The sequence below is a fragment of the Petromyzon marinus genome, chromosome 53 (genome assembly GCF_048934315.1).
Source record: "Petromyzon marinus isolate PM22_M1 ecotype Great Lakes invasive population chromosome 53, UKy_Petmar_22M1.pri1.0, whole genome shotgun sequence".
Lineage (NCBI taxonomy): Eukaryota > Metazoa > Chordata > Hyperoartia > Petromyzontiformes > Petromyzontidae > Petromyzon > Petromyzon marinus.
In genome coordinates, this window is record NC_133719.1 from 6,064,873 (window position 1) to 6,091,935 (window position 27,063).

Below are 27,063 nucleotides of genomic sequence, written 5' to 3' on the forward strand. Positions count from 1 at the left end.
GCAAAGAGCGGCCACTCGGGTTTGCCACTTTCGGCTTTGTTTAAAATAAAATTAAAAAAAAGGGTCGCTGGGCACAGGGGGTCCATACAACGACAGGCGGCCAGCAACAGCCGGCCCCGTCGGAGGCCTGACGGCGCAGCGGCATAACGGGGGACTCCCTTCGCAGGCGTTCTCAACGAGGGCGACAACTGCCCGTACGTGTACAACAGCGACCAGCGCGACTTCGACACGGACGGCGTGGGAGACATGTGCGACAACTGTCCCCTGCAGTACAACCCCGACCAGGTGAGGGGTCCGGGCGACGCCGGAGACGGAGTTTGCGCATGCGCTGGCTCCGGGCGAGCTTCCATCATACTCGCCGTCGGTTTATCGACAGATAAGTCGACGTTGTTCGACTCCGTAGCTCACCGGCCAGGCGGTTCATCGGTCGAGCGGGAGGCCACGGGTTCGAATCCCTGTTTAATGGTTGACTCAGCCCATCATCCCTGTGTTTTTTTTCCCTCGCAACCCTGCACCCGTTTCACTTATCACTTAACGCGTTGACAATTGCTCCTTTATTTCTATTACGCGATTGTTGATTTCTGTGTAATCCCCCCTCCACCCCGACACCCACCCCACCCCACCCACCCACTCACCCCACCCCACCCACCCCACCCCACCACCCAACCCACCCACCTCAACCAACCCTTACCCTCGGCTTGGCCGGCAGCGCGATTCCGACTCGGACCTGGTGGGCGACACGTGCGACAGCAACGAGGACATCGACGAGGACGGCCACCAGAACAACCTCGACAACTGCCCGTACATCCCCAACTCGAACCAGGCCGACCACGACGGCGACGGCATCGGAGACGCCTGTGACCACGACGACGACAACGACGGCGTTCCAGACGAGCGCGACAACTGCCGCCTCGTCGCCAACCCCGACCAGCTCGACTCCAACGGTCAGCGGCGATGCGCCCCCCCTCGCCCCCCTCGCCCCCCCTCGCCCCCCTCAACTGTGTGCGTTCATCTGTTACCACCCCCCCACCCCCCCCCCCCACCCCCCCGTGCAAGGCGTGGGTTTTTCTCCGGGCGCTCCGGTTTTTACGCACACACGTGTTACATCCCTGTGCTCAATCCCATGGTGGGTCCTTCTCCTTCCTCGCACCCCTCCACTGGAATAAACCTCCCCTGTGCATTGAGCAGCCACTGCCCCATGGACTCAACACTGCCCGTAGATATTCTTTGGGTCTTTCGGTAAAGTCACGTAGATAGGTTCAAAGAAAATAACAAGAAACGGCGACGTTTCGATCGCAGCACAAGCGATCGAAACGTCGTAGTTTTTGGTTATTTTCTTTGAACCTATCTCCGTGGCTTTACCGAATGACCCAAAGAATATTAATTCCTGCAATCACGAAAGCTTTAAGTCAATATTTACTGTCTGTAAACTTAACACTACCCATAGACTCAACACTGCCCATGGAATCAACACTGGCCGTACACTCAACACTGCTACCCATAGGCTCAGCACTGCACCGTAGACTCAACACTGAGTCTATGGTGCAGGGCTGACCTCTTGGTGCGTCTTCAATGCGTGTTCACACACAAACAAAGAAAGAGATCCCCCCCACGTATAGACTCAACAGACTGTTGGGGAAAGTGCTGTTAGTGAGTAGCAACTATGAAGGCCAGCACGGTACACAAGGAGGTCAGTGGCCAGTACCACGCCTGGCTGCCTTTGTACCTCCAGTGGCGATGTTCACTACACACGGCTCCGAGTACTAATTTGAGGCTGAGTCGACCTAGGGGAGGCGCAGAACCGCTTCAGACAATTGTCACCGGTGGTGGCCGTGAGCGGGAATCGAACTGGGGTCCCCGGGTCTGTAGTGTAGTGCTCTAATCACTGCGCCACCACTCTCCATATATATGTGTAAAACAAATACTCTGCGCTCATTCAATACGCACATACATGCACATATATAAATACGTACTGGGGTGCCAACACTTACACGCGCATGCATGCACACACGCATGCACGTGCACACCCAGTGACTGACTCTAGAGATTCGTTATTTATTTTGCTCAGAGCCCATGAGCGATGTTCATTGCGTAAGGATGAGTTTTTGTGGTTTTAAATTTGGGTCATTTTCAAGTGAGGGATGTGGCAAATGATCCACTCACACATCCTAAACTAAAACACATGCGTGTCATCATCATCATCATCAATTATTATTTAAGACCGAGAGCCTCTTTTTTTGAAGGAAGCCCTGGGTTAACAACCAAATACGACAAAAACCGCGACTGAGCTCACACCGGAGGGTACGGAGAGTGTGCGATCGTTTTAGACTCTCGCGGTGTTCTAAGCGACATAGCAAGGCGGCGTTCCTGTGTTCACGCCAATTTGGGGATATCGTCGGTAAGCAGCTCCAAAATAAAGCGTCTGAGCACAGGTGTCCGAGACGGATTGCCGGGAATGTTATGGCAGAGGCGGCGGAATGTGCAATGCAAAGAAGTCCGGAAGGGAACATGGCAGGAAAATGTCGCAAAACTCAGACGAGACGTCTTCTACTGGTGGGACACACGTGCGGCGAGAACGGCAGAGGGCCAGCTAGCAAGACAGCCGTCGGAGTGGTCGCCACGATTCCGACAACCGAGGGGACGGGATGACCTAACAGCAGATGGTCGGATGCCGTCAGGGAAGTTCTTGTCTCTGTACGCATGTGTGTACGTACGCATGTGTGTACGCGTGTGTGTACGCATGTGTGTACGCGTGTGTGTACGCATGTGTGTACGCGTGTGTGTACGCGTGTGTGTACGCATGTGTGTACGCATGTGTGCACGCATGTGTGCACGCGTGTGTGTACGCGTGTGTGTACGCATGTGTGTACGCGTGTGTGCACGCGTGTGTGTACGCATGTGTGTACGCGTGTGTGCACGCGTGTGTGTACGCGTGTGTGTACGCATGTGTGTACGCGTGTGTGTACGCATGTGTGTACGCGTGTGTGCACGCATGTGTGTACGCATGTGTGTACGCGTGTGTGCACGCATGTGTGTACGCGTGTGTGTACGTACGCGTGTTGAACTGGGGAGGAGCAGTACAGCGGTTAGCGCTACGCTGCGCTACAAACCCGGCTACCCGAGTTCGATTCTCGCTCACGGCCCGCACCAGAAACGATTATTTGAACAGGTCTCGGGCCTCCCCTAGGTCGACTCAGCCTCAAATAAGAACCTCGTGCTGTGTGTAAACATCCCCACTAGGGAAACAAAGGCGACCGGGCGTGGTGTTGGCCACCCACCCCTTCGTGTGCCTTGCTGGCCTTCATAGGTGCTCGCTAGCAGCACTTGCCCCAACAGTCTGTTAAGGCTATATGGGGGATCTTTGTCTTTCACGCCGTACGGAGGCAACCGTGCGGCAATAGCTGCGGGATTTGGCGGACGGGCAGATAGCGTTTTTTTTGCGACGTGGTGCTGTCGCGCTTCGACCTTTTGACCTTGAGCGCAGAGCAGCGTTGCTCCCCCGTTTAGCACCCGACTCACGAGCCGCATGGCTCACAGGGTTATACCTAATAAATGAAACTTGAAACTTGACGCGTTTGCCGTGTCCCGTCCCCAGGTGACGGCCGCGGGGACATCTGCTGGTCCGACTTTGACAACGACAACGTGACGGATACCGAGGACGTGTGCCCGGAAAACTTCGCCATCACCAGCACGGACTTCCAGCGCTTCCAGATGGTGCCGCTCGACCCCACAGGCACCTCGCAGATCGACCCCAACTGGGTGGTGCGCCACCAGGGCAAGGAGCTCGTGCAGGAGGTCAACTGCGACCCGGGGCTCGCCATTGGTACGTGCGATGCGTGCGCATGTGCGTGTACGCGTGCGTATGTTTGTGTGTTTGTGTGTGTATGGTCTTCTCGGCCACGGTCATTCCCTCCCTTCTCTACGCTTGCGAAACGTGGACCCCCACTAATGGAGCGTCTTCGCCGGTTAGAAACATGTAGGCTGGCCTGGGTTTAACCAGGCTGGATTGTGTGAGGAGCTCACAAATCCTTGAAAGATGTGGGCAAAGTCCCATCGATGAGCTCCTCCGGCAGGCAAGGCTACGTTGGCTGGGTGATGTAGCCCGCATGCCCAGCCACCGCATGCCTAAACAGCTTTTGTTCGGTTGGATCGAGGGGGCAAAACGGGCTCGGCACGGGCTAGAGAAGAGATGGAGTGATGTGGTACAGGAGGACGTGGAGCTGAGTGAACTTGCCGATGACTGGTACCAGTGGTGTCAAGATCGGCCTCAGTGGTAGAGGCTCGTGAAGGACGCTACTGGGCAGTTGGAGGCAGTCGCCCTCCAACAACAACGGAGGGCGGAGGAGCGACGCTCACAACAACAAGCGGAACGCCGGGTGGCTAAAGCACAGCAAGTTGGCACAGTAGAGGGGCACAGGTGGTGCATCAGCCAGTCATCTCAGTCGTCTCAGTCAGTCGACCCGTGGCACCTGGGTCTGCCCCGTGACCTCCTGCCAGCGGGCGTTCGACATTTCACGTGGCCTCAAGATGCACATGGCCTGGCACAAGCGTCGTGGTGACGTCACCGCCACATGGCGGCGATTGGCGGTTGAGTGTATGGTCTGTGTGTGTGCATATGCGCGTGTGTAGTGTTGTGCAGAGTCGTAGAGTAGCGATTAGCGCACAGTGCTGCGAACTCCATGACCTAAGTTCCATTCTCACTCACGACCAATAACAGTGACGAATATCTTAACCAGTCCTGGGCCTCCCTTAGGTTGACTCAACCTCGTATGAGTACCTGGTGCGGTGTGTAAACATTAGTACTGGGGAGACAAAGGCGGCCGGGCGTGGTCCTAGCCGCACACACCCTCGTGCGGTGTGCCGGCTTTGATAGGTGCTCGCTAACAGCACTTGCTCCAACAGTCTGTTAAGGCTATACGTTGGGGAGGGGGGGTCTCTTGTCTTTGCACATGTGTATGTGTGTGTGCGAGAGCATTCCTGATGTTGACGAGTTCCAAACCAAAGCATTGGTGGCACTAGGCATACACAAACCTAGTAAAAGCTTAGGATCCCAATTAGCTCAAGGGGCCCCGAGATTCAGGAAGTAAATAGGGGTTTATCAAATATCTTCTCAAATTCAAGTCCTAATAAGTTAATCTCTCCCATATCTATATTGCCTTCATCTCTATGCACTCATCTCACTATACTTGGCAAATTTAGAAAATGACCGGCCACTTACTCAATTGGGATTATACACCGCACAATATCAGACTGGTGTCCCAGGTGACCGTTTCAAATGCGACTCTGTCCTGTTCTCTTGGGTTATCCTCGCCTTGTTAAACTAATTAACGTGAAACGTGTATATATCTTTTGCCTATAATTCTTCTGTCATCTCTACGAGGATTTGATCACTTTTTACGAATGGATTTTTTAAAATGATTTCCACCTTAGCGTACCCCCCCCCCCCCCGCGCCTTCCGCCAAAAACAAAATCCAGCCCCACCACCGACTCAAAGCGTCTCCCCTGCTCAATGAACCAGTGGTGGAAATTCCACGCTCCTTCGACAAGGCCAAGTCTCTCCCAGTGAGACGGCCGCGGCGTTCCGTCCCGCGGGTTTTTGGCCGCCCCGCGTAGCCCGACGGACCGAGCTGACCCCCTGTTTGTTCGGGGGAAACGCGACAGTGCTCGCTGGCGGCTGACAGAGCAGCGCGTGCGCCTCTTATTGCCAGTTCTTTATTTGTCCCAAGCCAGGATATGAGCAAGGAACACGTATATATATTTAAATAATTTTAAAAACAACGCGTTGACGAACACAAGCGCGATTATTTTCCCCCTCGTCGGCGTGGCGTTGTTGCTGCCGCTGCTGCCGCTGCGTGGCCTCAGGGCCTCTTGGTGCCAGACGCGGGATCTGGGGTTTGCTCTCTCGTTCTTGCCACTCCCTCATTGTCAGCGTGCCCACAGGACGCACTCTGCCATCCCTACGACCACCGCCATCACCACCAACACCGCCATCAACACTAACACCGCCATCACCACCAACACCACCGGCACCGTCAACACCACCGGCGCTATCAACACCACCGCTCTCACCACAGCTACCATCACCACCAACACCAATGCCACCATCACCACTGCCACCACCAATACCACCACCACCACCTTCATCACCACCACCACTGTCCCCACCAATACAACCATCACCACCTCCAAAATGGCCACCACTGCCACCAACACCACCGCCATCACCTCCATCCCTGCCATCACCACCGTCGTCATTATCACCAACAACACCAGTTCAGTTCAGTTTATTTTGGTATAGCCCTGTGAGCCATTCGTCTCTTGAATCGGGTGCAACCACAACAAACAAAAAAACAAGAACACGAACAAGAAAAACATCTTAAAGTGACTATGTGTGACTGTGCAAACAGAAAATCCATGGAAAAAAAACAGCAAAAATATTCCTGAAAAAAGCACCGTACACCAACGCTGTGTGCAAAAAATCCCAGTGGGATGCAAGTCAAACAACAACAACAACAACCACAAAAACTTAGATTAAGGCCATCAGTCTAACTCCGTACTACAACAAAACAAACATGTCCAAACCAAAAAACTTTTCCAAATCACCAAAAAATAAAGCCATAATTGCAACGTAACAGTGATCACAAGGACTGTGACCGAGTTTTTACAATAAACTACATAAATAACATGTAACACCAGATCCTAGAGCCATAGCTGACTGCATGAATTACTCCACAACCACCACCACCAACACCAGCAACACCACTTTCAGCAGCTGAGCCCATGAAAGGCATTGGCATCACACACATATATCACTTTCTTTGTTTTTTTTTAACACATTGCCAGACCACAGGGCCCAAAGGCCTAAAATACATCAATGGGGCCAGCAACAAACAGCACTGCCAACGTTGTAACCATGAGAGTGAACGTGTCCCTTGAATTGGGCAAGATTATCACGAGAGCTTGGGGGAAGGAGACTATGGCAGGGGGTTCCAGAGTGGAGCAGCGTGATGGAGGAAGCGTAAATTGAAGTGTTGGAGACCTGCAGGGTGATGGTTGGGTGGGTGGGAGGGTGTGTGGGTGAGTGGGTGACCGAGCGAGTGAGTGGATGAGTGGGTGGGTGAAGTGAGTGTGTGACTGAGTGGGCGAGTGAGGGATATGTGGGTGAATAGGTGAGTCATTGACTGGCTGGGCTGGTGAGTGAGTTGAGTGAGTGAGTAGGTGAGTGGGTGGGTTGGTGAGTGAATGGGTAGCTGGGTAGGTGAGTCAGTGAGGGGTAGGTGGGTGAACAGGTGAGTCATTGAGTGGGCGGGCTGGTAAGTGAGCTGTTTGAGTGAGCAGGGTGAGTGAGTAGGTGAGTGGGTCGCTGGGTAGGTGAGTGAGTGAGGGGTAGGTGGGTGGATAGGTGAGTTATTGAGTGGGTGGGTGGGCTGGTGAGTGAGCTGAGTGGGTGGGTGAGTTGGTGGGTGAGTAGGTGAGTAGCTGAGTGAGTGAGTGAGTGGATGGGTGGCTGAATGAGCGAGTGAGTTGGTGAGTCAGCAAGTGGGGTAGGTGAGTAGGTGAGTGGGTGGGTTGGTGAGTGAGTGGGTCGCTGGGTAGGTGAGTGGGTGAGGGGTAGGTGGGTGGATAGGTGAGTTATTGAGTGGGTGGGTGGGCTGGTGAGTGAGCTGAGTGGGTGGGTGAGTTGGTGGGTGAGTAGGTGAGTGGCTGAGTGAGTGAGTGAGTGGATGGGTGGCTGAATGAGCGAGTGAGTTGGTGAGTCAGTGAGTGGGGTAGGTGAGTAGGTGAGTGGGTGGGTTGGTGAGTGAGTGGGTCGCTGGGTAGGTGAGTGAGTGAGGGGTAGGTGGGTGGATAGGTGAGTTATTGAGTGGGTGGGTGGGCTGGTGAGTGAGCTGAGTGGGTGGTGTGAGTAGGTGGGTGTCTGAGTGAATGGATGGGTGGCTGAATGAGCGAGTGAGTTGGTGAGTCAGTGAGTGGGGTAACCGAGTGTGTTGTTGTGACTGCAATGTGATGGTGGATGAACACAGTGCAGACGAGACGAAACAGTCAGTCCAGTAGACCGAGTCCTCAACAAATGGGCGAAGGAGATCGGTGATGACAGCCACTGAGGAGCGTCGTGCCCGTGCACAGCCGTGTGGGGTTGATCAGCACGGTTCCTTCTTTCCGCGTAGCTATAAAATGTTCACCATGACAGTGCCGCTCCACTCAAACAAAAACAAAGGGAGCTATTTGCTAGCAGCGGAGAATATAAAAGAGAAAAAGAGCGGGTTACAAATAGTTTGCTTCTGAGAGAGGCCACTTCAAGCCGCAAATGTAGTGCATGTGTGCGCGCGCGTGCGTGTGTGTGCGTGTATGTATGTGTGTGCGCGCGCGTGCGTGTGCGCGCGTGTATGTGAGCGCGTGTATGTGTGCGTGTATGTGTGCGCGCGCGTCTATGCGTGTATGTGTGTGCGTGTATGTGTGTGCGTGTATGTGAGCGCGTGTATGTGTGTGCGTGTATGTGTGCGCGCGCGTCTATGCGTGCATGTGTGTGCGTGTATGTGTGTGCGTGTATGTGCACGCGCGTCTATGTGTGTGTGTATGTGTGTGCGCGCGCGCGCGTCTTTGTCTTTGTGTGTGCGTGGGCGGTTAGAGTTGCGTTTTAATCGGTCGTTGCATAGCTCGAGTTACTCTTCAGTAAGGAAGAGGATGTGGCTGGGGTCAGCAGCGATGTTTATAATCAAGGGGAAGCGTCCACTTGATCAAATAAACGTTGAGCAGTGCTCACTCCCGACAATGCGCCTGAGCCAATGGTGGAAATTCCACATTCCTATGGCGGGCGTCAGTCGGGATGATTTGGTAGAATGGCCGTTATCAACTTTCCATTGAATGGCGTTGTTGTTGTTTTTTCGTGACAATGGCTGCTAAGCACATGCGCTGAGGCCCAACACGCTAAGCGGCCAGCAACAAACAGCACTATTGAATATCCTGAAGGAGGGGGGGGAGGGGTGGGGTGAACTTAGTTGAAGAGGAAATAATCTCAACTGCGATTAAGAGTTTAGCGCTCTGACCACAGTCCGAATATGGTCTGTAATAAAAACATAAAAAATAATTAATGATAGAAAAGTGAACTGACCAAAGGGTGGTACAAGCAAAGACAAAGATCCCCCGTATAGTCTTAACAGACTATTGGGGTAAGTGCTGTTAGCGAGCAGCAATGAAGGCCGGCACGACCACGAGGAGGTGGGTGGCCAGCACCACGCCCGGCCGCCTTTGTCTCCCCAGTGGCGATGTTTACACACCGCCCCAGGTACTCATTTGAGGCTGAGTCGACCTAGGGGAGGCCCAGAACCGGTTAAAATAACCGTCACCGGTGTTGGCCGTGAGCCGGAATCGAACTGGGGTCCACCGAGTTCGTAGCGCAGCGCGCTAACCGCTGCACCACCGCTCCCCCCTCCCTCTCTCGCCCGGCCGCACCGCTCAGGCTACGACGAGTTCAACGCGGTGGACTTCAGCGGAACGTTCTACATCAACACGGACCGCGACGACGACTACGCGGGCTTCGTGTTCGGCTACCAGTCGAGCGCGCGCTTCTACGTGGTCATGTGGAAGCAGATCACGCAGTCCTACTGGCAGGACACGCCCACGCGCGCCCAGGGCTTCGCCGGCCTGCAGATCAAGGTGGTGAACTCCACGACGGGGCCCGGCGAGCACCTCCGCAACGCCCTCTGGCACACCGGCAACACCCCCGGGCAGGTGCGTTCACAGTGAGCAGTGTCACACGTGGTGTGATAACGGTACGGTCACAATGGGCAGTGTCACACGTGGTGTGATAACGGTACGGTCACAGTGAGCAGTGTCACACGTGGTGTGATAACGGTACGGTCACAGTGAGCAGTGTCACACGTGGTGTGATAATGGTACGGTCACAGTGAGCAGTGTCACACGTGGTGTGATAACGGTACGGTCACAGTGAGCAGTGTCACACGTGGTGTGATAACGGTACGGTCACAGTGAGCAGTGTCACACGTGGTGTGATAACGGTACGGTCACAGTGAGCAGTGTCACACGTGGTGTGATAACGGTACGGTCACAGTGAGCAGTGTCACACGTGGTGTGATAACGGTACGGTCACAGTGGGCAGTGTCACACGTGGTGTGATAACGGTACGGTCACAGTGAGCAGTGTCACACGTGGTGTGATAACGGTACGGTCACAATGGGCAGTGTCACACGTGGTGTGATAACGGTACGTTCACAATGGGCAGTGTCACACGTGGTGTGATAACGGTACGGTCACAGTGAGCAGTGTCACACGTGGTGTGATAATGGTACGGTCACAGTGAGCAGTGTCACACGTGGTGTGATAACGGTACGGTCACAGTGAGCAGTGTCACACGTGGTGTGATAACGGTACGGTCACAGTGAGCAGTGTCACACGTGGTGTGATAATGGTACGGTCACAGTGAGCAGTGTCACACGTGGTGTGATAACGGTACGGTCACAGTGAGCAGTGTCACACGTGGTGTGATAATGGTGCGTTCACAGTGAGCAGTGTCACACGTGGTGTGATAACGGTACGGTCACAGTGGGCAGTATCACACGTGGTGTGATAATGGTACGGTCACAGTGAGCAGTGTCACACGTGGTGTGATAATGGTACGGTCACATTGGGCAGTATCACACGTGGTGTGGTAATGGCGCATTCACAGTGGGCAGTGTCACACGTGGTGTGATAACGGTGTGGTCGCAATGGGTGTTCTCATACGCAGTCCCATAAGTGTAACAGTATGGTCGGAATGGGCAGTGTCACACGCAGCACGGTCAGTGTACAATACAATAACAATGTGCAGTGTCACACGCAGCACGGTCAGTGTACAATACAATTGCAATGGGCAGTGTCACGCGCAGCACCTGGTGAGCTATCATAGGTGGCCAGGTCGTTTCTGAATCCACAATCTGATGCAGTATATGATTTGAATGCAATATACAATGCAGCACAAGAGATAGGAGAGTGAGTGGAGGGTAGTGGAGTGAGATGACCGGAGTAAGGTGAGGATGACAATTTTAGAATCAGCTGTTTATTGGATTGTGAGCTGGTGCAGGATATGAGGATAATGCAGTGATGTTGCCATCTGGGTGTTGGGTGAAAGGTTTTGTACTGCATCATCTGGAGTTTCGTGGGGAGGGGAGTTGGGGGTGGCTGTGGTTTTGGAGAAGCTCTTTCATTTGCAATGAAGTGAGGGGCGATTGATGATGGCGCTGATGTTGTTGGCTCATGAAGAGGCGATTAGCCAGGATCATCGGGGGACACGGCGTGGGCTTTGAGGGCACGGGCTCCAATGGGCCTCTTTGGCAGAGCGCGGCTGCGGGGCATTTAAAGATTTAGTGAGACAAATCCTTCAGGGATGTCAGGGCCAAGCCATACTAAATTATTCCCAACTATGATCCGCAACTCTGTTATGAAAAGGAGCTACAGAGATATTCCGGATATATATGGGGCGCCACGGTGGTGAGATGTTAACTACCTCGCCTGGTATGCAGGAGGGCGTGAGTTTGATCGTGACCCTGACACCTGTACATTTGGAGTTTGCACGTTCTCCCCGTGGTCGCGTGGATTTTTTCTCAGGGTCCTCCGGGTTTTCCCTCCACATATCAGAATCAACATCACGCGTTTAAAGTATTTGGCCGCAATACATTTCCACGTGATGACGATGAGCCACTTCGCTGAGCTATCATTTGTGACTGCCAGGTCGCTTCTGAGAACGGGCTACACAGCTCAGGTGAGCCTTACCTGGTAAAATAAGTAAACATAGTTTATAGTTGATATATAAACTCAATTTAAACATGAACAAAACCTATGAGTCCAGAAGTCGCCAGCACAGCTTGGTTAAGGAGCAGCCTTGCAATTCCTTCCTCACGCCACAGCTGGCAGAATGGGCTTTTCCCCTAGAAGGAGCTCAAATGAGCATCTCGACAGGTTATTTGGTCTACTCCTCCACGCTGACATTTATGAAGACTCATCTTCACGCGTGGACGCGTATCTTTAAGCGTGTTGCGCGCACGTTGTGTTGTTATTGATGCACGTGTGTACGTTGAACTTCTTTCGCACCATACCAGATGTGCGTGTGTGTCGTTATTGTTGGTTTGTGTGTGTGTGTGTGCGTGTGCTATGGGGAGCGGAAGTGCAGCGGTTAAAACGCCGCGCTACAAACCCGGCAGACCCGAGTTCGATTCCCGCTCACGGCCAACTCCAGTGACAATTATTTGAGCCGGTCCTGGGCCTCCCCTAGGCCGACTCGGCCTCAAATGAGAACCTGGGGCGGTGTGTAAACATCGCCACTGGGGAGACAAAAGCTGACCAGGCGTGGTGTTGACTACCCCACCCCCTCGTGTGCCGTGCCGGCCTTCATAGGTGCTGCTCGCTAACATCACTTGCCCCAACAGTCTGTTGAGGCTATACGGGGGTGGAGGTGAATCCTTGTCTTTCTACTATGCTATTTTAGATGTAAGTTGATGTGGCTGTTTGTGATGTGGATGTTGCTTCAGGTTCGTCTGCTGTGGCACGACCCAAAAACCATCGGCTGGAAGGATTACACGGCGTACAGGTGGCAGCTGACTCACCGGCCCAAATCCGGACTCATCAGGTGAGCAGGGCAAGCCGGGCAGGAACCTGCCCATTAGTGAGCCTCGGTGACGCTGCTTTTGTGCCTGCTCTTACGTGAACGACGCAACGGGGCAGTTTTGTCGGATGTCATACACACACACACCCACAAAGATCCCCCGTATAGCCTTAACAGACTGTAGGGGCAAGTGCTGTTAGCGAGCACCTATGAAGGCCGGAACGGTACACGAGTGGGTGGGTGGCCAGCACCACGCCCGACCGCCTTTGTCTCCCTAGTGGCAATGTTTACACACCGCACCAGGTACTCATTTGAGGCTGAGTCGACCTAGGGGAGGCCCGGGACCGGTTCAGATAATCGTCACTGGTGTTGGCCGTGAGCGGGAATCGAACCCGGGTCGCCAGGTTCATAGCGCAGCGCGCTAACCGCTACACTATCGCTCCCCACACACACTGACACACGCACACACACACACATGCACACACACGCGCATTTGCTGTGCGGGGAAGCGGTCGTGGCGTCGCGGAATTGCAATCGGGAGGTCGCTGGTTCGGCTCGGCAGTTTTTAACAGCGGTGCGATACTTTTTTAAATCTCCACACCCTTCACACACCCCTCGCCCGCCCGCCCGCCCACCGCCACTGGTCGCCCTGCAGCCTAAAATCGGTCGCGTGTGGTGGGGTAAAGTGTGGGTAGCACTGCCACTCCGGCCGGCGTGGACGAGTAGGCCAAGGTACCTCCCAAGAGGGGCAAATCTACCGGACCACTTTCTGAGCGGAGGCTCCACCGCGCCAGGGAATTGGCGCGGGTGCAAGGAGATTTGCACTTCCTGCGCCTTTACCCGCTCCCCTCCACGGGGGCGCGACGCCGTTCCGCCTCGGCTACTACTTCACCCGAAAGCGGAGTTTGGGCGGCTGCACGGGAGGGCTGGGAGCGTTGCGCGACCCTTGTCGGCGCTCGCTCCAACTTCGTGTTTTCAACGGCCGGGGCGCTGAGAGAGCGAGAGCGCTCACGTGCCTGCGGCGGCGGCCCGCGGCTGTCTCTCCTCGCAGGGTGGTGATGTACGAGGGCAGGCACATCATGGCCGACTCGGGCCCCCTGTACGACAAGACGTACACCGGGGGACGCCTCGGCCTGTTCGTCTTCTCCCAGGAGAGCGTCTACTTCTCCGACATGAAGTACAAGTGCAAAGGTGAGCGTCGGGTTTTGAGAGTTCGAAATCCAGCCGGGCGCGCCCGGCCATCGGACAAAGGCGGTCAGACACCGCAAATCGCGCGCGTTCAGATGCGATTCTGCGGCCGTCTGGACCGCTCTTCCTTCTGATATCAGGAACCCGTTGGAGCCGTTCACTTTGAAACTCATTTCTTTAGTGCTGCTGTCCTTCTCCCCCGCACCTTACGATCAGCACGGCTTGTCTACGTATGGCGTGAAAGAAGTTCAACGAACACACACGTGACGCTTCGCATTGGACATCAAGGATCCCACGACCTCGTTCGAAACGAGCTGGCCACGTGGTCCGAATTTGCTAAATTAGAAAGTTACACAGAAATTATCCCCCCCGCCCCCCCTACTGCTGACAGATTAATGTATGTGTGTTGAACTTCTTTCACACCGTACGAAACCAACAGTGCGAATTGGAGGTGCGGGGAAGGACAACACACTAAACACAAAAAAGCCGTTCTAAAGAAATGAGTTTTGAATCTAGGTTTGATAGTTCATAGTTCCATTTATTTGGTATAGCCCTGTGAGCCATTCGGCTCTTGAATCGGGTGCAACCGCAACGAACAAAAAAAACAAAAACACGAACAAGAAAAACATCTTAAAGTGACTATGTGACAGTGCAAACAGAAAATCCAGGAAAAAAACATCTAAATATTCCTGAAAAAGCACCGTACACCAACGCTGTGTACAAAAATCCCAGTGGGATGCAAGTCAAACAACAACAACCACAAGACAACTTAGATTAAGGCCATCAGTCTAACTCCGTACTACAATAAACAAAAACATGGCCAAACCAAATAACGTTTTCGAAATCACCAAAATAAAGCCATAAATGCAATGTAACAGCGATCATTTTTTACAATCAACTACATAAATAACATGATATTGGATAGCTCGAGTGGCTTCCTAATGTCGGAAGGAAGGTGATGATAATGATGATGATGGTGGTGGTGGTGATGAAGACCACGATATCATTGGTGGTATTGAACGTATTACTGATAATAATAATGATGCTACATTTGCTTCTGCTGTTATAGCTGCTGCTGATGTTGTTGTTGATGATGAAGAAGATGCTGCTGCTGGTGATGATGATGAAAAATAACATACTGATGATGATGCTGCTGATCAATACGATGATGCTGATGCTGCTATTGATGATGATGAAGATGCTGATGATGTTGATGATGAAGAAGATGCTACTGCTGGTGATGAAGAATAATATACTGATGATGATGCTGCTGATCAATATGATGATGCTGCTGCTGCTTATAATGAAGATGCTGATAATGCTAATGATGCAGTAACATTTCTACCGACGCTCACGTGTTTATTTTGTTCTCATCACTTTTCTTTGCAGATTGGTAGAGACAGTTGAGAGAAATTTGGTGGGGGAACAAAAACACATCAACATTCCGTCTCGGGTAATGAAAAACAAACATGTTTTTTCAAGTCCTTTCTCATGCTAACACAATTACCCTTCTAACATATATCTCGATGTGTACGACAGTTAAAACAAATACGACGAACAATGTCCAATGGTAATCACACGTTCATGAGATGTCGCATAAAAGCAACGAAAGATCTATGAGATTCGTTTTATTTGTATTTTTTGTATTTTTTTGGTCTCTGTTTTTATAAAGCTGTAATAAGAGGTGTGTATTATTATTCCTATATATTTTTAAATACTTTCTATTATATAAATATTAATCACCCGTTGTAAATAGCAAAGCACATTTTTTTTCTTTCTCAAAAGCAGGTATATCAAGATTTTGTAAAGAGTTCACACTCTGTTTGGGTAAGGGGTAGAGGGTGGTATGGGAGAGACAGATGCTGTCATTTCTCGGTAACTTAGCAGAGTACAACGTCGCATATTCGATCGTCGCGTGTCCGCCCCGACCAATCACTCCATCCCCCCACTCCTCCCCGTCCAATGCGGGCAAAACATTTCCCTAACCAAGCAACGGAAAGAAACACGACAGCAAGAGGCAGACGCAGCGCCGCGAATAACGATTGCCCCCTTTTATTAGGTTAGCATGAAGTAACCACACTTATCATTACGATTGCTTTGTGCCGTGTGTGACGGAGTTTGGCTTCGCAACGAGGAAGCCTTTTACTTACAAAAGCGGGTGCCTGGCTCTTCGCTCTGCTGATGAGATACTGAATGTCAAAGCCGGTCCAGACGTTTTTCATCTATTGAACCAAATGCTGTTGATGGGAGATCTGCTCCCAGAAGGCCGTGTGACCGATGGGATGTGTATTTTTTTATTTATTTCTTGTGAGTAGACAGATACGGAAAGAAGGCATTAATTGGTTAACATGGATGCCAAACAGAGACCTTTTTTAAATTAACTCATTGATTACTTCTTCAAGAGTTATTAAGCTGTTAAATGTGAGTTAGTGCTCTTTAGTTCCCCTTGATTGTTTATTTTTTTTAAGTTTTGTTTAGATGAGGCGTCTTGTTTTGTAAACCGCATAATAGCGCACCGTTAATTTACCATATCCCCCCGCCCACCCCACGTTTAAAGCAATTTTGCGCTTCATCTGCGTCCAGCGACCTATCTGTGCACACTATAATTGGCCCGGAAACACCTTAATACGTAGAGGACTGCAAAACTTGGGCAACTGTCTCAACACACAGCTGCTGCCCTCCCTCCTGCTTGGCTGTGGTTCCTCAAGCCTCCGCGGTGGTCTCGCTGTGCAAGAGCGAGTTAATAGTGTTCTCGCTACAAGTTGAAACTATGATTATGTTCTGTAGATGTTCACACATCCAACCTATCGATACGATCCACCAACACCTCACCCCCCCCTCCTCTCCCTACATCCCGATTGAATCGAATATTCGACGTTGTACCGCACACATTCCTTGGTTTACTACGAAGGATTACATTTGCCAGTCTGCGTGTGGTCTCTCACTCTCTCTCTCTGTCGATGTATGCTTTGGACTAGATGGGTCAGTGTCAGGTCATTACTTTGCAAAAAAAAAAAATGTCTTTGCAACATCACGCGCAGTTCATCGTCTGCTCGGGTGTTGACTAGGAAACGTCAGAACGTCAGTTCGGAAGAGTTTAAGGTAACATGCACGTGTGAACGTATATAAACATACAAACACACTGTAAATATAACTTATGTAAAGGTCAAAGGGTCAGCCCTGCACTCTCTTGCTGGGCTGCCACTCAAGGGAGATCGAAAGAGCCATACCTCTTCTACGGATGCGGGCCCGCTCGACCCCACTGTGGCCAGAATAATGTACGCGACACATGCGAACGTGTATCCTGGCGTGACACCCACCCGGGGTAAAGAGAAATTCGCCCGCTTGAAATATGAGAAAGCCGTAGCGGAATTTCACGATGAGTTGGTCTCGGAGAGAGAGAGAGAGTGAGAGAGCGGGCGATCGGACGTGCGGGGCGGGCGAGGTGCCACTGGGGGGAAGTGACCTTTTTTGTTTGGCCGCAGCCCATCGGGGGCTCAGGTTAATACCGCGGGAGCGTCGATCGCAACGTGTCGCGCCGTCTGCTTCGGAAGCGGACGCTGAATATCCCGCGACGTTCTATCCCGTAAAACGACAGCGGCGGCAACGACAACAAAAAAACAAAAACCTGCGCGGGCCTCCCCCCGAGGTGGGCGCCACGGTTTCATGAAACGCGCCGAGTTTTAACAAATCGCTCGCAAATTACTTAACTGGGGAAAACGCTCCACGCGGCGACGCGGCGAGAGTGCGACCACCGTGAAGCGTCGCGCGTCCACGTCGGCAGGACAACGCCAACTCGCAGGCTGGCGGCGCGCGCGCCAGCCTCGTGCGGCCGCTGGGGGTGCAGCAGGGCACCGGGCGATTTCAGACGAGATTGCCGAGGCGTTTGGGGCAAGCGCTCCCGCACGCACGCACGCACGTCCGATATCGTGAACGCAGGGCAGCCCGATCGTGCCGTTCACGCTCAAGGCCCAGCAGCTAACTTGAAAGGGGGGGGGGGGGGCGGTCGTAAGGTCCTGGGGGTTGTTTGCACGCGACGGTTTTCTTCACATGGCTTCTGTGTGTGCAATTCAGCAGCGATGAATGTATGCGAGCACTTAGCGTACGGGGAGGGGAAAGCAACAAGCAACCGGCTTTACGCTCACGTGTTCGCGGTATGACGACGTCGTCGTCGTCGTTATTTTAAGACGGCATGGTTGAAGTGGAATTTTCCATTAAAACTTACTGATCGTGACGTTTTCGTGATTGATTTTTTTTGGTTATTCTTTATATTGTTATGACAAGACATTTATAAGTGGGGGGGGGGGGGGGGGGGGCGCTTGCACAAGCCGCATCGCTCTGAGCAATCGCCTGTCCGCATATAAGTTGCAAGCGGCGTCCGCACACGAGCGATTCGGTCGCACGTGGTCGAGCGATTCGGTCGCATCCAACCAAGCAATTCAGTTGCACGCAGCAGAGCGATTCAGTCGCAGGCAGTCGAGTGATTCAGTTGCACGCAAGCAAGCGATTCATTTGCATGCAACCGAGCGATTCAGTCGCACGCAATCGAGCAATTCATTTGCACACAAACAAGCGACTCTATTGCACGCAACCAAGCAATTGAGTTGCACGCAACCAAGCAATTGAGTTGCACGCAACCAAGTGTCGCAATCAATCGCTTAGGTGTGGGCCCACTGCAAGATCACGGACAGCATTCTCTATCCAGTGGACACCCACGTTTCGCCAACATTTGTTCTATCGTTTCTCCTGCACAGAGGATATGCTCGTATGTATGTATGTTGAAATTCTGTCGCACCATTCGTAGCCAACTGTGCTAACCATACGGGCATGTCCAATATGCAGAGAAATTAAAGTGAACGGTTGTGGGGTAATGTGCCAGTATTTAAGCATTCACAGACGTCAATGCGCAATGCGTTCTCAGGGCTTGGCAATGTGCTGAGCCATCTGTGTGATGTTTAAAGACCCTGAACTCTTTGGCTTTTCCACGGTCTCCATGCTCCAATGAGTATCTGGAGCGGCGTCCCTTTTTGTTGCCTGTGCTCAGCTGGTGGTGGGAATTCTACATTCCAATGGCAGAGCCGAGCCTTTCCGTAACTTTCCACCGTTGGAATTCCCAAGAAGTTGGTGACCTTTTTTTATCTGCCCCAAAGGGAAGGACGATGGAATGAGTTGAGCCACGACCCTGATTTGAACTTATGTTCTGTTACAGATATTCCAGCTCATTCTCCCAAGCCAGTCTCAACAGTCGTTTTAGTCTGATGGAGAGCTAAGCTCTTCGTTGTGATTTCGGTTGACACAGTGTACCCTTTGGCACGATGTCCGACGTTTCGCACCGTGTGCTGGGAGCTTTCGAGGATTTGGCGTCACGGTGACGATATGTTAATAACTCGTCTGGTATACAGGAGGTCGTGGGTTCGATCCAGACCCTGACGCCTGATGTTTATTTGGAGTTTGGGTGTCTCTCTCCCCGTGGTCGTATGGATTTTTCTCCGGGTCCTCCTGATTTCCCCTCCACATTCAGAATCAACCCCATGCGCTGAGATCATTTGGCTGCAATACATTTCCACGGGATAAGCCACTTCGTTGAGCTAACATTTGTGGCCAGGTCGCTTCTGATAAAGAGCTACGTAGCTGAAGTGGGCCTTACCTGGTAAATCAAAAAAAGTTGTTCAGTAAACAAAAAATCCGGCGTCTGAAAAGGCCGGTTTCTGACGAGGTTTCTGAAGAGGCTCCAAGCTTGTGGTTGCGAAACGTCAGAAACCATCGCGCCGTGCAACCCACAAAACAAACACACCGGCGGTAGAGCAGTACCGTGCAGCGCAACCACGGAATCCTACGCGGCGTACATGGAAAGCTTACCTGGAAGGAAAACAAAATGTGTCTTGAAAGAACAAAAAAAATTCAAGATAAAAAAACATTCACCACCCCGTGCGTGAAGGGGTAAGGCGGGGAGCCCCTGGGCCAGACACGGATTCGGGAACGATGAGACACTTTGGCACAGCTTCAGGGGTTGTCTGCCGAGCAGTGGGAACTATCGATCAAGCCTCTTCGGTTGCATAAGATGGCTCAAGGCACACAGCCGGCATGAACGTGACTCGGCAGCCGCGGGGCCCATTCATTCCACGAGCTGGCGTGTCAGAAGCGGCGTCATCACAGCCGCCTCGGTACGCGCCGAGCGGATAGCGCGCGACTTTGATCCGGAGATTTTTTGGTTTGTTATTGATGCGGGGGGGGGGGTTGGTGGACCGCGACGAGATCGCGTGCGTGAGAACGCAGAGCTCAGACCCAACGCAGTTTTTTTTCTTCCGTTCATTTCTTTGTACTTTCGCCTCGGCCACACCTTTGGCTCTGTACGCTGCGAAAGACGTTAAACGTACCTACATACGTACATAAAAAAAACACTATCTAAGGAGGAGAATGCGTGCGGGCTGAAATACAAATCGCAACGCGGCAGAAGTGCGCTGTCGCCGCTGCCAAAGCACGATGGAAGTCGTGCAAGGCACGTGCAAGGCACGACTTCCATCGTGCTTTGCGTGCTTGTCACGTGACCAACACATTGCAACGTGCGGTGCAATGAGTTGGCCGTCTAGACAAGGCTGAGAGCAACGGCAGCAGCACGCCCCTCTGCGCGTTGTCATTTCAATGAACGCGACGCTGCAGCGATGCAGCGATGCACCTGTAAGGAGGCAGTTACGGCACGCAGACTGTTCACCCATCTGTGCCCGTTGTGATTTGTTATCTGTATCGCATGCATGGCCGGAGGGGTGGCTTTCTATGGAATTGGTCAAAGTTTGCGGGCAAGACTCTCGTGTGCAAGGAGATCTTGAGACTCAGCGGGGCACTTCCACACGTAAACAAATGGCTATTAAGTAACAACATTATAATTTATTATTTTATACGTGAACAAAAACGCAAACGCTATTTTAATTTTGATATGCTTTACAAATATATTTTACCGTATTGCAATATTTTACTTAGCTTAAAGATTAGCCGTGCTCTTTCTAGCGAAGTTTATATTGTATTTCGTTGAGTAATACAGATCGCGCCATGTATAAACGAATAATACGGCTAACGTTATTTGCATGATGGGCTCTAGTTTTGGTGTAATGCACAACACAGCGATACCTCATAGCTGGGACGCGTGTTCGGGGAGTCCCGGTCTTGCAGGGTTACCGTAGTGTTCGATGAAAAGGCAACTTCTGGGGTGAGAGAGGACGACGGCTGATTGTGACCACCCGCAGAAGAAACCCACGCGTGAGGACACGGGATCGAGCGACTTTGCGTTTCTTGCCACCCCCATTATAATTCCACGCACGCCCATTCAAAAATAATCGGGCTCACCAAATTAGTGGCCTGACGTTGGCACCGTGAACGGCTCGGCACGACGTCCGACGTTGCCCCACCCCCCCACCCCCAACATTGCCGGGGAGCTTCTTCAGGAACTGAACTGGCGAGAAACGTCGGGTGACACGAAATCGCACTGGAGACCACAGCCGCAAAAAAAAAATAACCTGCACGTCTCCCTAATACTCAAACGGGCAATGGCCCAGTAAACATAGATTTCAGGCCTCAACGTTGGCTCAACGTTGGCCAACTACCCAAACGGGCAATGGCCCAGTAAACATAAATTCATTCCTCAACGTTGGCCCAACGTTGGCCAACTTCTCAAACGGGCAATGGCCCAGTAAACGTAGAATTCATGCCTCAACGTTGGCCCAACGTTGGCCAACTACTCAAACGGGCAATGGCCCAGTAAACATAGAATTCAGACCTCAACGTTGGCCCAACGTTGGTGTCAGCATGGACCAAGGGATCCAACTTTGGGCCAACGTTGGCATGTTTACTGGGGTGCCCGGGCTCGTCCCTATTCGCTGGCCGGAACCAGTCGCATAAAGTCTACAATCTCATGGCAGGGGCCTTGCGTACCTTAGCACAACCAACTGATGTACTGACTTCTCACAAAATGGTTGGTGATTGTTTGAACCCTTGATGAATGATGACCTGAGTTTACCTCTGATTAGAGAGGGAATTAAACTCAGCTCTTAGAAAAGCGAGTGTGAGTCGAGTATATTTACCCAGTGCCACCTGTTTGAATTTAAGCCATGGCTACTCGCACCCAGTGAGATATACAACTTTGCATTATTATATAATGCAATATTATATAATGTAATGCTACGAATAAACGGTGTTGTAACATTCATGCTTTTTTTGTATTTGAATACTTACTTGTAGGATGTGTCCTGATATGTAAAAGTGCTTTCTTAATAACGTGGCGTGCAACGCAAATTACATAACGAAGCTTAAAGAATAATTGTACACAGAGTTAAAAGTTAAGGTCCCCGTTCCCAGTATAATTCTTGAAAACCGCGAGTTATTAAATTAATCTACGGTGCCGATATGTACTAATGAGCTTAAGATAAATACCAGGCAGCCAATCATAAAGCTGTATACCTATTACTTGTGTTGTTACTCGGGCAATCAGATGTGCCGTAACAAGAATTTGCTCGTTCTTAGTATGTTGCTATTCGGTACGTGGCATGTCTGAACAATTAGCCGCCCACACCCAGTGCAGTATTCATGGATTGTGTAACTGCCATGATCTAAGGGTGTTCATATTTCTGACCCTATATCATGAGGCCTTCTTTGCGAGTACCAAAATATAATAATAGGGTTTTTCATATGGAAAGCTGTCTCTGGTGTGGACCAATCAGTTTCAAGGACAATACATACATTATCAGAGTATGTTTTTTTGTTTGCATTCTGACTGCAAGTATTGTGGTTAATGTAAACATTATTCTTTGCAAAAGGTTTCAGTTTTGTCGCCAGAAAAAAGGGGAAAACCCCTATTATTATATTTCTGACCCTTCCAAGCATCTGCCTATAATCTTACTCCCCGCGGATTTGAGTATGCAACGTTTGTATTGTATCTTTCGATGCGTATGATTTGGTTACGATCTGATGGGAATGTGTACCACCTGACCGCGCGTGCTTGTGATTGGCTGTGACAATTACGTAACTAGCGTGTGTTGATTATAAATGCGTCATTGTGAATACATTTTTTCACAGAGATGATGATGGTGAGTTTAAATGATTTAACGTCAGTAAGATATTAGAAATGTTTTGATTCGAATGAACATTAAAGGCTCGTGTAATCCGTTAAAGAAAAAAACTTCATCTATTTGCTTCTGAAAGGAGTTATACGTTGTTTTTCATAATCATCTGCTTGCACACGTTCTAACTTCATATCGTAACTTCTTTTCATATGCGGTGGGATAGTGAACAAAAAAAATGACGTAAAAAAACAAAAGACAAAAAAAAACTCTCAACCATGCAGATTCTGCGGTGTAGCCTCATATTTGTAATTGTAATAAATTATTTATTTCCGCTTCGTATTTTGTTTATTGCACACATGCTTTAGCATCTGTTCTTTTGTCATGATACTCACGTGAGTGTGTTTTCAGTCTGATGCAATTACAAGCAACGCCTAATAAATAAAACTTCTCGAAACATTGCAGTGTGATGCTCTTTTTTTGGGGGGGGGGGGGGGGGTAATTTCAGTTTATTTCGAACGAAAAACAAACGCGTGGCAAACCCATTATTTTATTAATGAAGTGGTTATATTTATTTTTCAAGCCACAAATGTCTAAAGCGCACAGTTGCTGTGGAATCAGAGGTACGGAGAAGCCACAGACAAGCAGGATGGAAGTCGGCTAGAATCGGCATCAACAATTGCCCAAGTTCTATGATCCTCTGTTGGGATGTTTTGGCCAAATCCATTTCAGCCCTTTATCAGTCCGCTATGGGATGAATGCCTCTCCACACCAAGGCACAACCTTGCTTAGCTTCAGAGATTTTATGAGGCCCAGCGCATTTAAGGTTATTTGGTCAGCGCCTCGTCTGAATTAGGACCATTCTGTGGGAAGTAAAAAAAAGTGATTGACATCGGAATGTGGAAAACTGAAATACAAAGATCCCCCGTATAGCCTTCAACTGACTGTTGGGAAAAGTGCTGTTAGCGAGCATCTATGAAAGTCGGGGCGACACACGAGGGGGTGGGTGGCCAGTACCTCGCCCGACTGCTTTTGTCTCGCTAGTGGCGATGTTTACACACCGCACCAGGTACTAATTTGAGGCCGAGTCAATCTAGGGGAAGCTCAGGACCTGTTCAGATAATCGTCACTGGTGTTGGCCGTGAGCGGGAATCGAACCCGGGTAGCGCGCTTACCGCTACACTACCCCTCTCCAGGAAGAGTAACACACACAGGTTAACGCACACACACACACACAAGCATAACAAGAGCCGCCATTCGCCACGAGATTCTGATGAACGTAGGACTTGCAGAAGGAGGCGTCCCAACTCACCTTCGTGACAGCAAGAGAATGGCTGCGTAAATCGTAACGCACGTTGCTACAACATTCAACACCACGGTGTCGTTCAAGTCCAAGTGTATTTCGTGTGACCAGGTGAGACCTAGGTCGACGAGGATGAGTCTCAATTCGCAAGGGTGACCTGGGGCATTACGTCTGCCAGTAGGAGGCAATGATTGATAGGGTAAAGATCCCAATTGAGTTACTTGTCATTTTCGAATGTGCTCAATTTGAATACTGCGTCGGGAAGTGCTTCTAATTAAGAAATTTATTGCAAAAAATAATAACACTGTGTAACTATTTTTTTGTTCCTGGGTAGTAAATGTTATTTCCTAATTGCTTATGCCTCAAAAGTACAGAAAATGGCTATTATTCCCCACAAACTTTGCTTTTGTGACCAGGGCATTGATATTTTGAAATTCACCTATTTTCAAAGAGAAAACGGGCGAATTTGTGTCTCTTCGTTCACATTAAGTCAGAAAAAAACAACGTATTAATCAAAATTAACATGTTTTTTTTACTAAATACACAAATTACTACAAAAGATGTAGACACCAAGGTGCACTACCACAGGCGGGACTGGCCACAGTGGACCGAGTTCTCTGTGGGGAGGAACAATCTCTAAAAACTACTCACTTCTCAATCTTTTGTAGTCATTTTTGTATTACTTCAGTATAGATACATATTAATTTTAATTCATATGTTGTTTTTTTCTGACTTAATGTGAACAAAAAGACACAAATTCGTCCGTTTTCTCGTTGAAAATAGGTTTACATTTAAAAATATCACTGTCCTGGTCATAAAAGCAAAGTTTGTGGGGAATAATAGCAATTTTCTGTACTTTTTAGGCATAAGCAATTACGAAATAACACTGATTACCCAGGAGCAAAAATTGTGTTAGATAGAGTAATCGGGCCTTGATGCGCAGTTTCAGCGGCATCACAAACAATTCCACTTTTGCTCTTTTCCTGGCAACTAAACTAAACTTTTGATTTAACAAGGTAATGCCCATTGAGCTATATACAGTGAGGGAAAAAAGCATTTGATCCCCTGCTGATTTTGTACGTTTGCCCACTGACAAAGAAATGATCAGTCTATAATTTTAATGGTAGGTTTATTTGAACAGTGAGAGACAGAATAACAAGAAAATCCAGAAAAACGCATGTCAAAAATGTTATAAATTGATTAGCATTTTAATGAGAGAAATAAGTATTTGACCCCCTCTCAATCAGAAAGATTTCTGGCTCCCAGGTGTCTTTTATACAGGTAACGAGCTGAGATTAGGAGCACATTTTTAAAAGGAGTGCTCCTAATCTCAGCTTGTTACCTGTATAAAAGACACCTGTCCACAGAAGCAATCAATCATTCCAAACTCTCCACCATGGCCAAGACCAAAGACCTTTCCAAGGATGTCAGGGACAAGATTGTAGACCTACACAAGGCTGGAATGGGCTACAAGACCATTGACAAGCAGCTTGGCGAGAAGGTGACAACAGTTGGTGCGATTATTATCAAATGGAAGATACACAAAAGAACTGTCAATCTCCCTCGGCCTGGGGCTCCATGCAAGATCTCACCTCGTGGAGTTGCAATGATCATGAGAACATTGAGGAATCAGCCCAGAACTACACGGGAGGATCTTGTTAATGTTCCCAAGGCAGCTGGGACCATAGTCACCAAGAAAACAATTGGTAACACACTATGCCGTGAAGGACTGAAATCATGCAGCGCCCGCAAGGTCCCCCTGCTCATGAAAGCACATATACATGCCCGTCTGAAGTTTGCCAATTAACATCTCAATGATTTAGAGGACAACTGGGTGAAAGTGTTGTGGTCAGATGAGACCAAAATTGAGCTCTTTGGCATCAATTCAACTCGCTGTGTTTGGAGGAGGAGAAATGCTGCCTATGACCCCAAGAACACCATCCCCACCGTCAAACATGGAGGTGGAAACATTATGCTTTGGGGGTGTTTTTTTCTGCTAAGGGGACAGGACAACTTCACCGCATCAAAGGGACGATGGACGGGGTCATGTACCGTCAAATCTTGGGTGAGAACCTCCTTCTCTCAGCCAGGGCATTGAAAATGGGTCGTGGATGGGTATTCCAGCATGACAATGACCCAAAACACACGGCCAAGGCAACAAAGGAGTGGCTCAAGACGAAGCACATTAAGGTCCTGAAGTGGCCTAGCCAGTCTCCAGACCTTAATCCCATAGAAAATCTGTGGAGAGAGCTGAAGGTTCGAGTTGCCAAACGTCAGCCTCGAAACCTGAATGACTTGGAGAAGATCTGCAAAGAGGAGTGGGACAAAATCCCTCCTAAGATGTGTGCAAACGTGGTGGCCAACTACAAGAAACATCTGACTTCTGTGATTGCCACCAAGGGTTTTTGCCACCAAGTACTAAGTCATGTTTTGCGGGGGGGTCAAATACTTATTTCCCTCATTAAAATGCAAATCAATTTATACAATTTTTGACATGCGTTTTTCTGGATTTTGTTGTTGTTATTCTGTCTCTCACTGTTCAAATAAACCTACCATTAAATTTATAGACTGATCATTGCTTTGTCAGTGGGCAAACGTACAAAATCAGCAGGGGATCAAATACTTTTTTCCCTCACTGTAGCTCTTTTTCAGAAGCGACCTTGCCACAAATGATAGCTCAACGAAGTGTCTTATCTCGTGGAAATATAGAGTAGCCGAACACAATAACGCATATTCATTCGAAATGTGGTGGGGAAAAAAGCGCAGAACCAGGAGAAAAATCCACGCGACCACGAGTAGAACATGCAAACTCCAAATATACAAACTCTTCGGTTCTTTCGGTAAAGTCACGTAGGTATAAAATAAAAAAATTAAAAAATCACGACTTTTCGGGCGCAACACAAGCGTCCGTCATCAGGTGGGAC

At 50.1% G+C, this 27,063-nt stretch overlaps 1 protein-coding gene across 1 annotated transcript in view; it reads left to right on the top strand.

The window, feature by feature from the left end:
- The window catches only part of LOC116953931 (thrombospondin-1-like), a 54,731-nt gene extending 31,438 nt beyond the window's left edge, over positions 1–23,293 (top strand). Inside the window, exons 15-21 of the mRNA XM_032974255.2 lie at positions 167–285; positions 710–944; positions 3,596–3,823; positions 9,461–9,732; positions 12,525–12,622; positions 13,650–13,789; positions 15,176–23,293. Of these exons, the coding sequence (XP_032830146.2) occupies positions 167–285; positions 710–944; positions 3,596–3,823; positions 9,461–9,732; positions 12,525–12,622; positions 13,650–13,789; positions 15,176–15,183 (1,100 nt within the window). The 3' untranslated portion in view covers positions 15,184–23,293. The remainder of the gene's footprint in view (positions 1–166; positions 286–709; positions 945–3,595; positions 3,824–9,460; positions 9,733–12,524; positions 12,623–13,649; positions 13,790–15,175) is intronic.
- Positions 23,294–27,063: the final 3,770 nt, after the last annotated feature.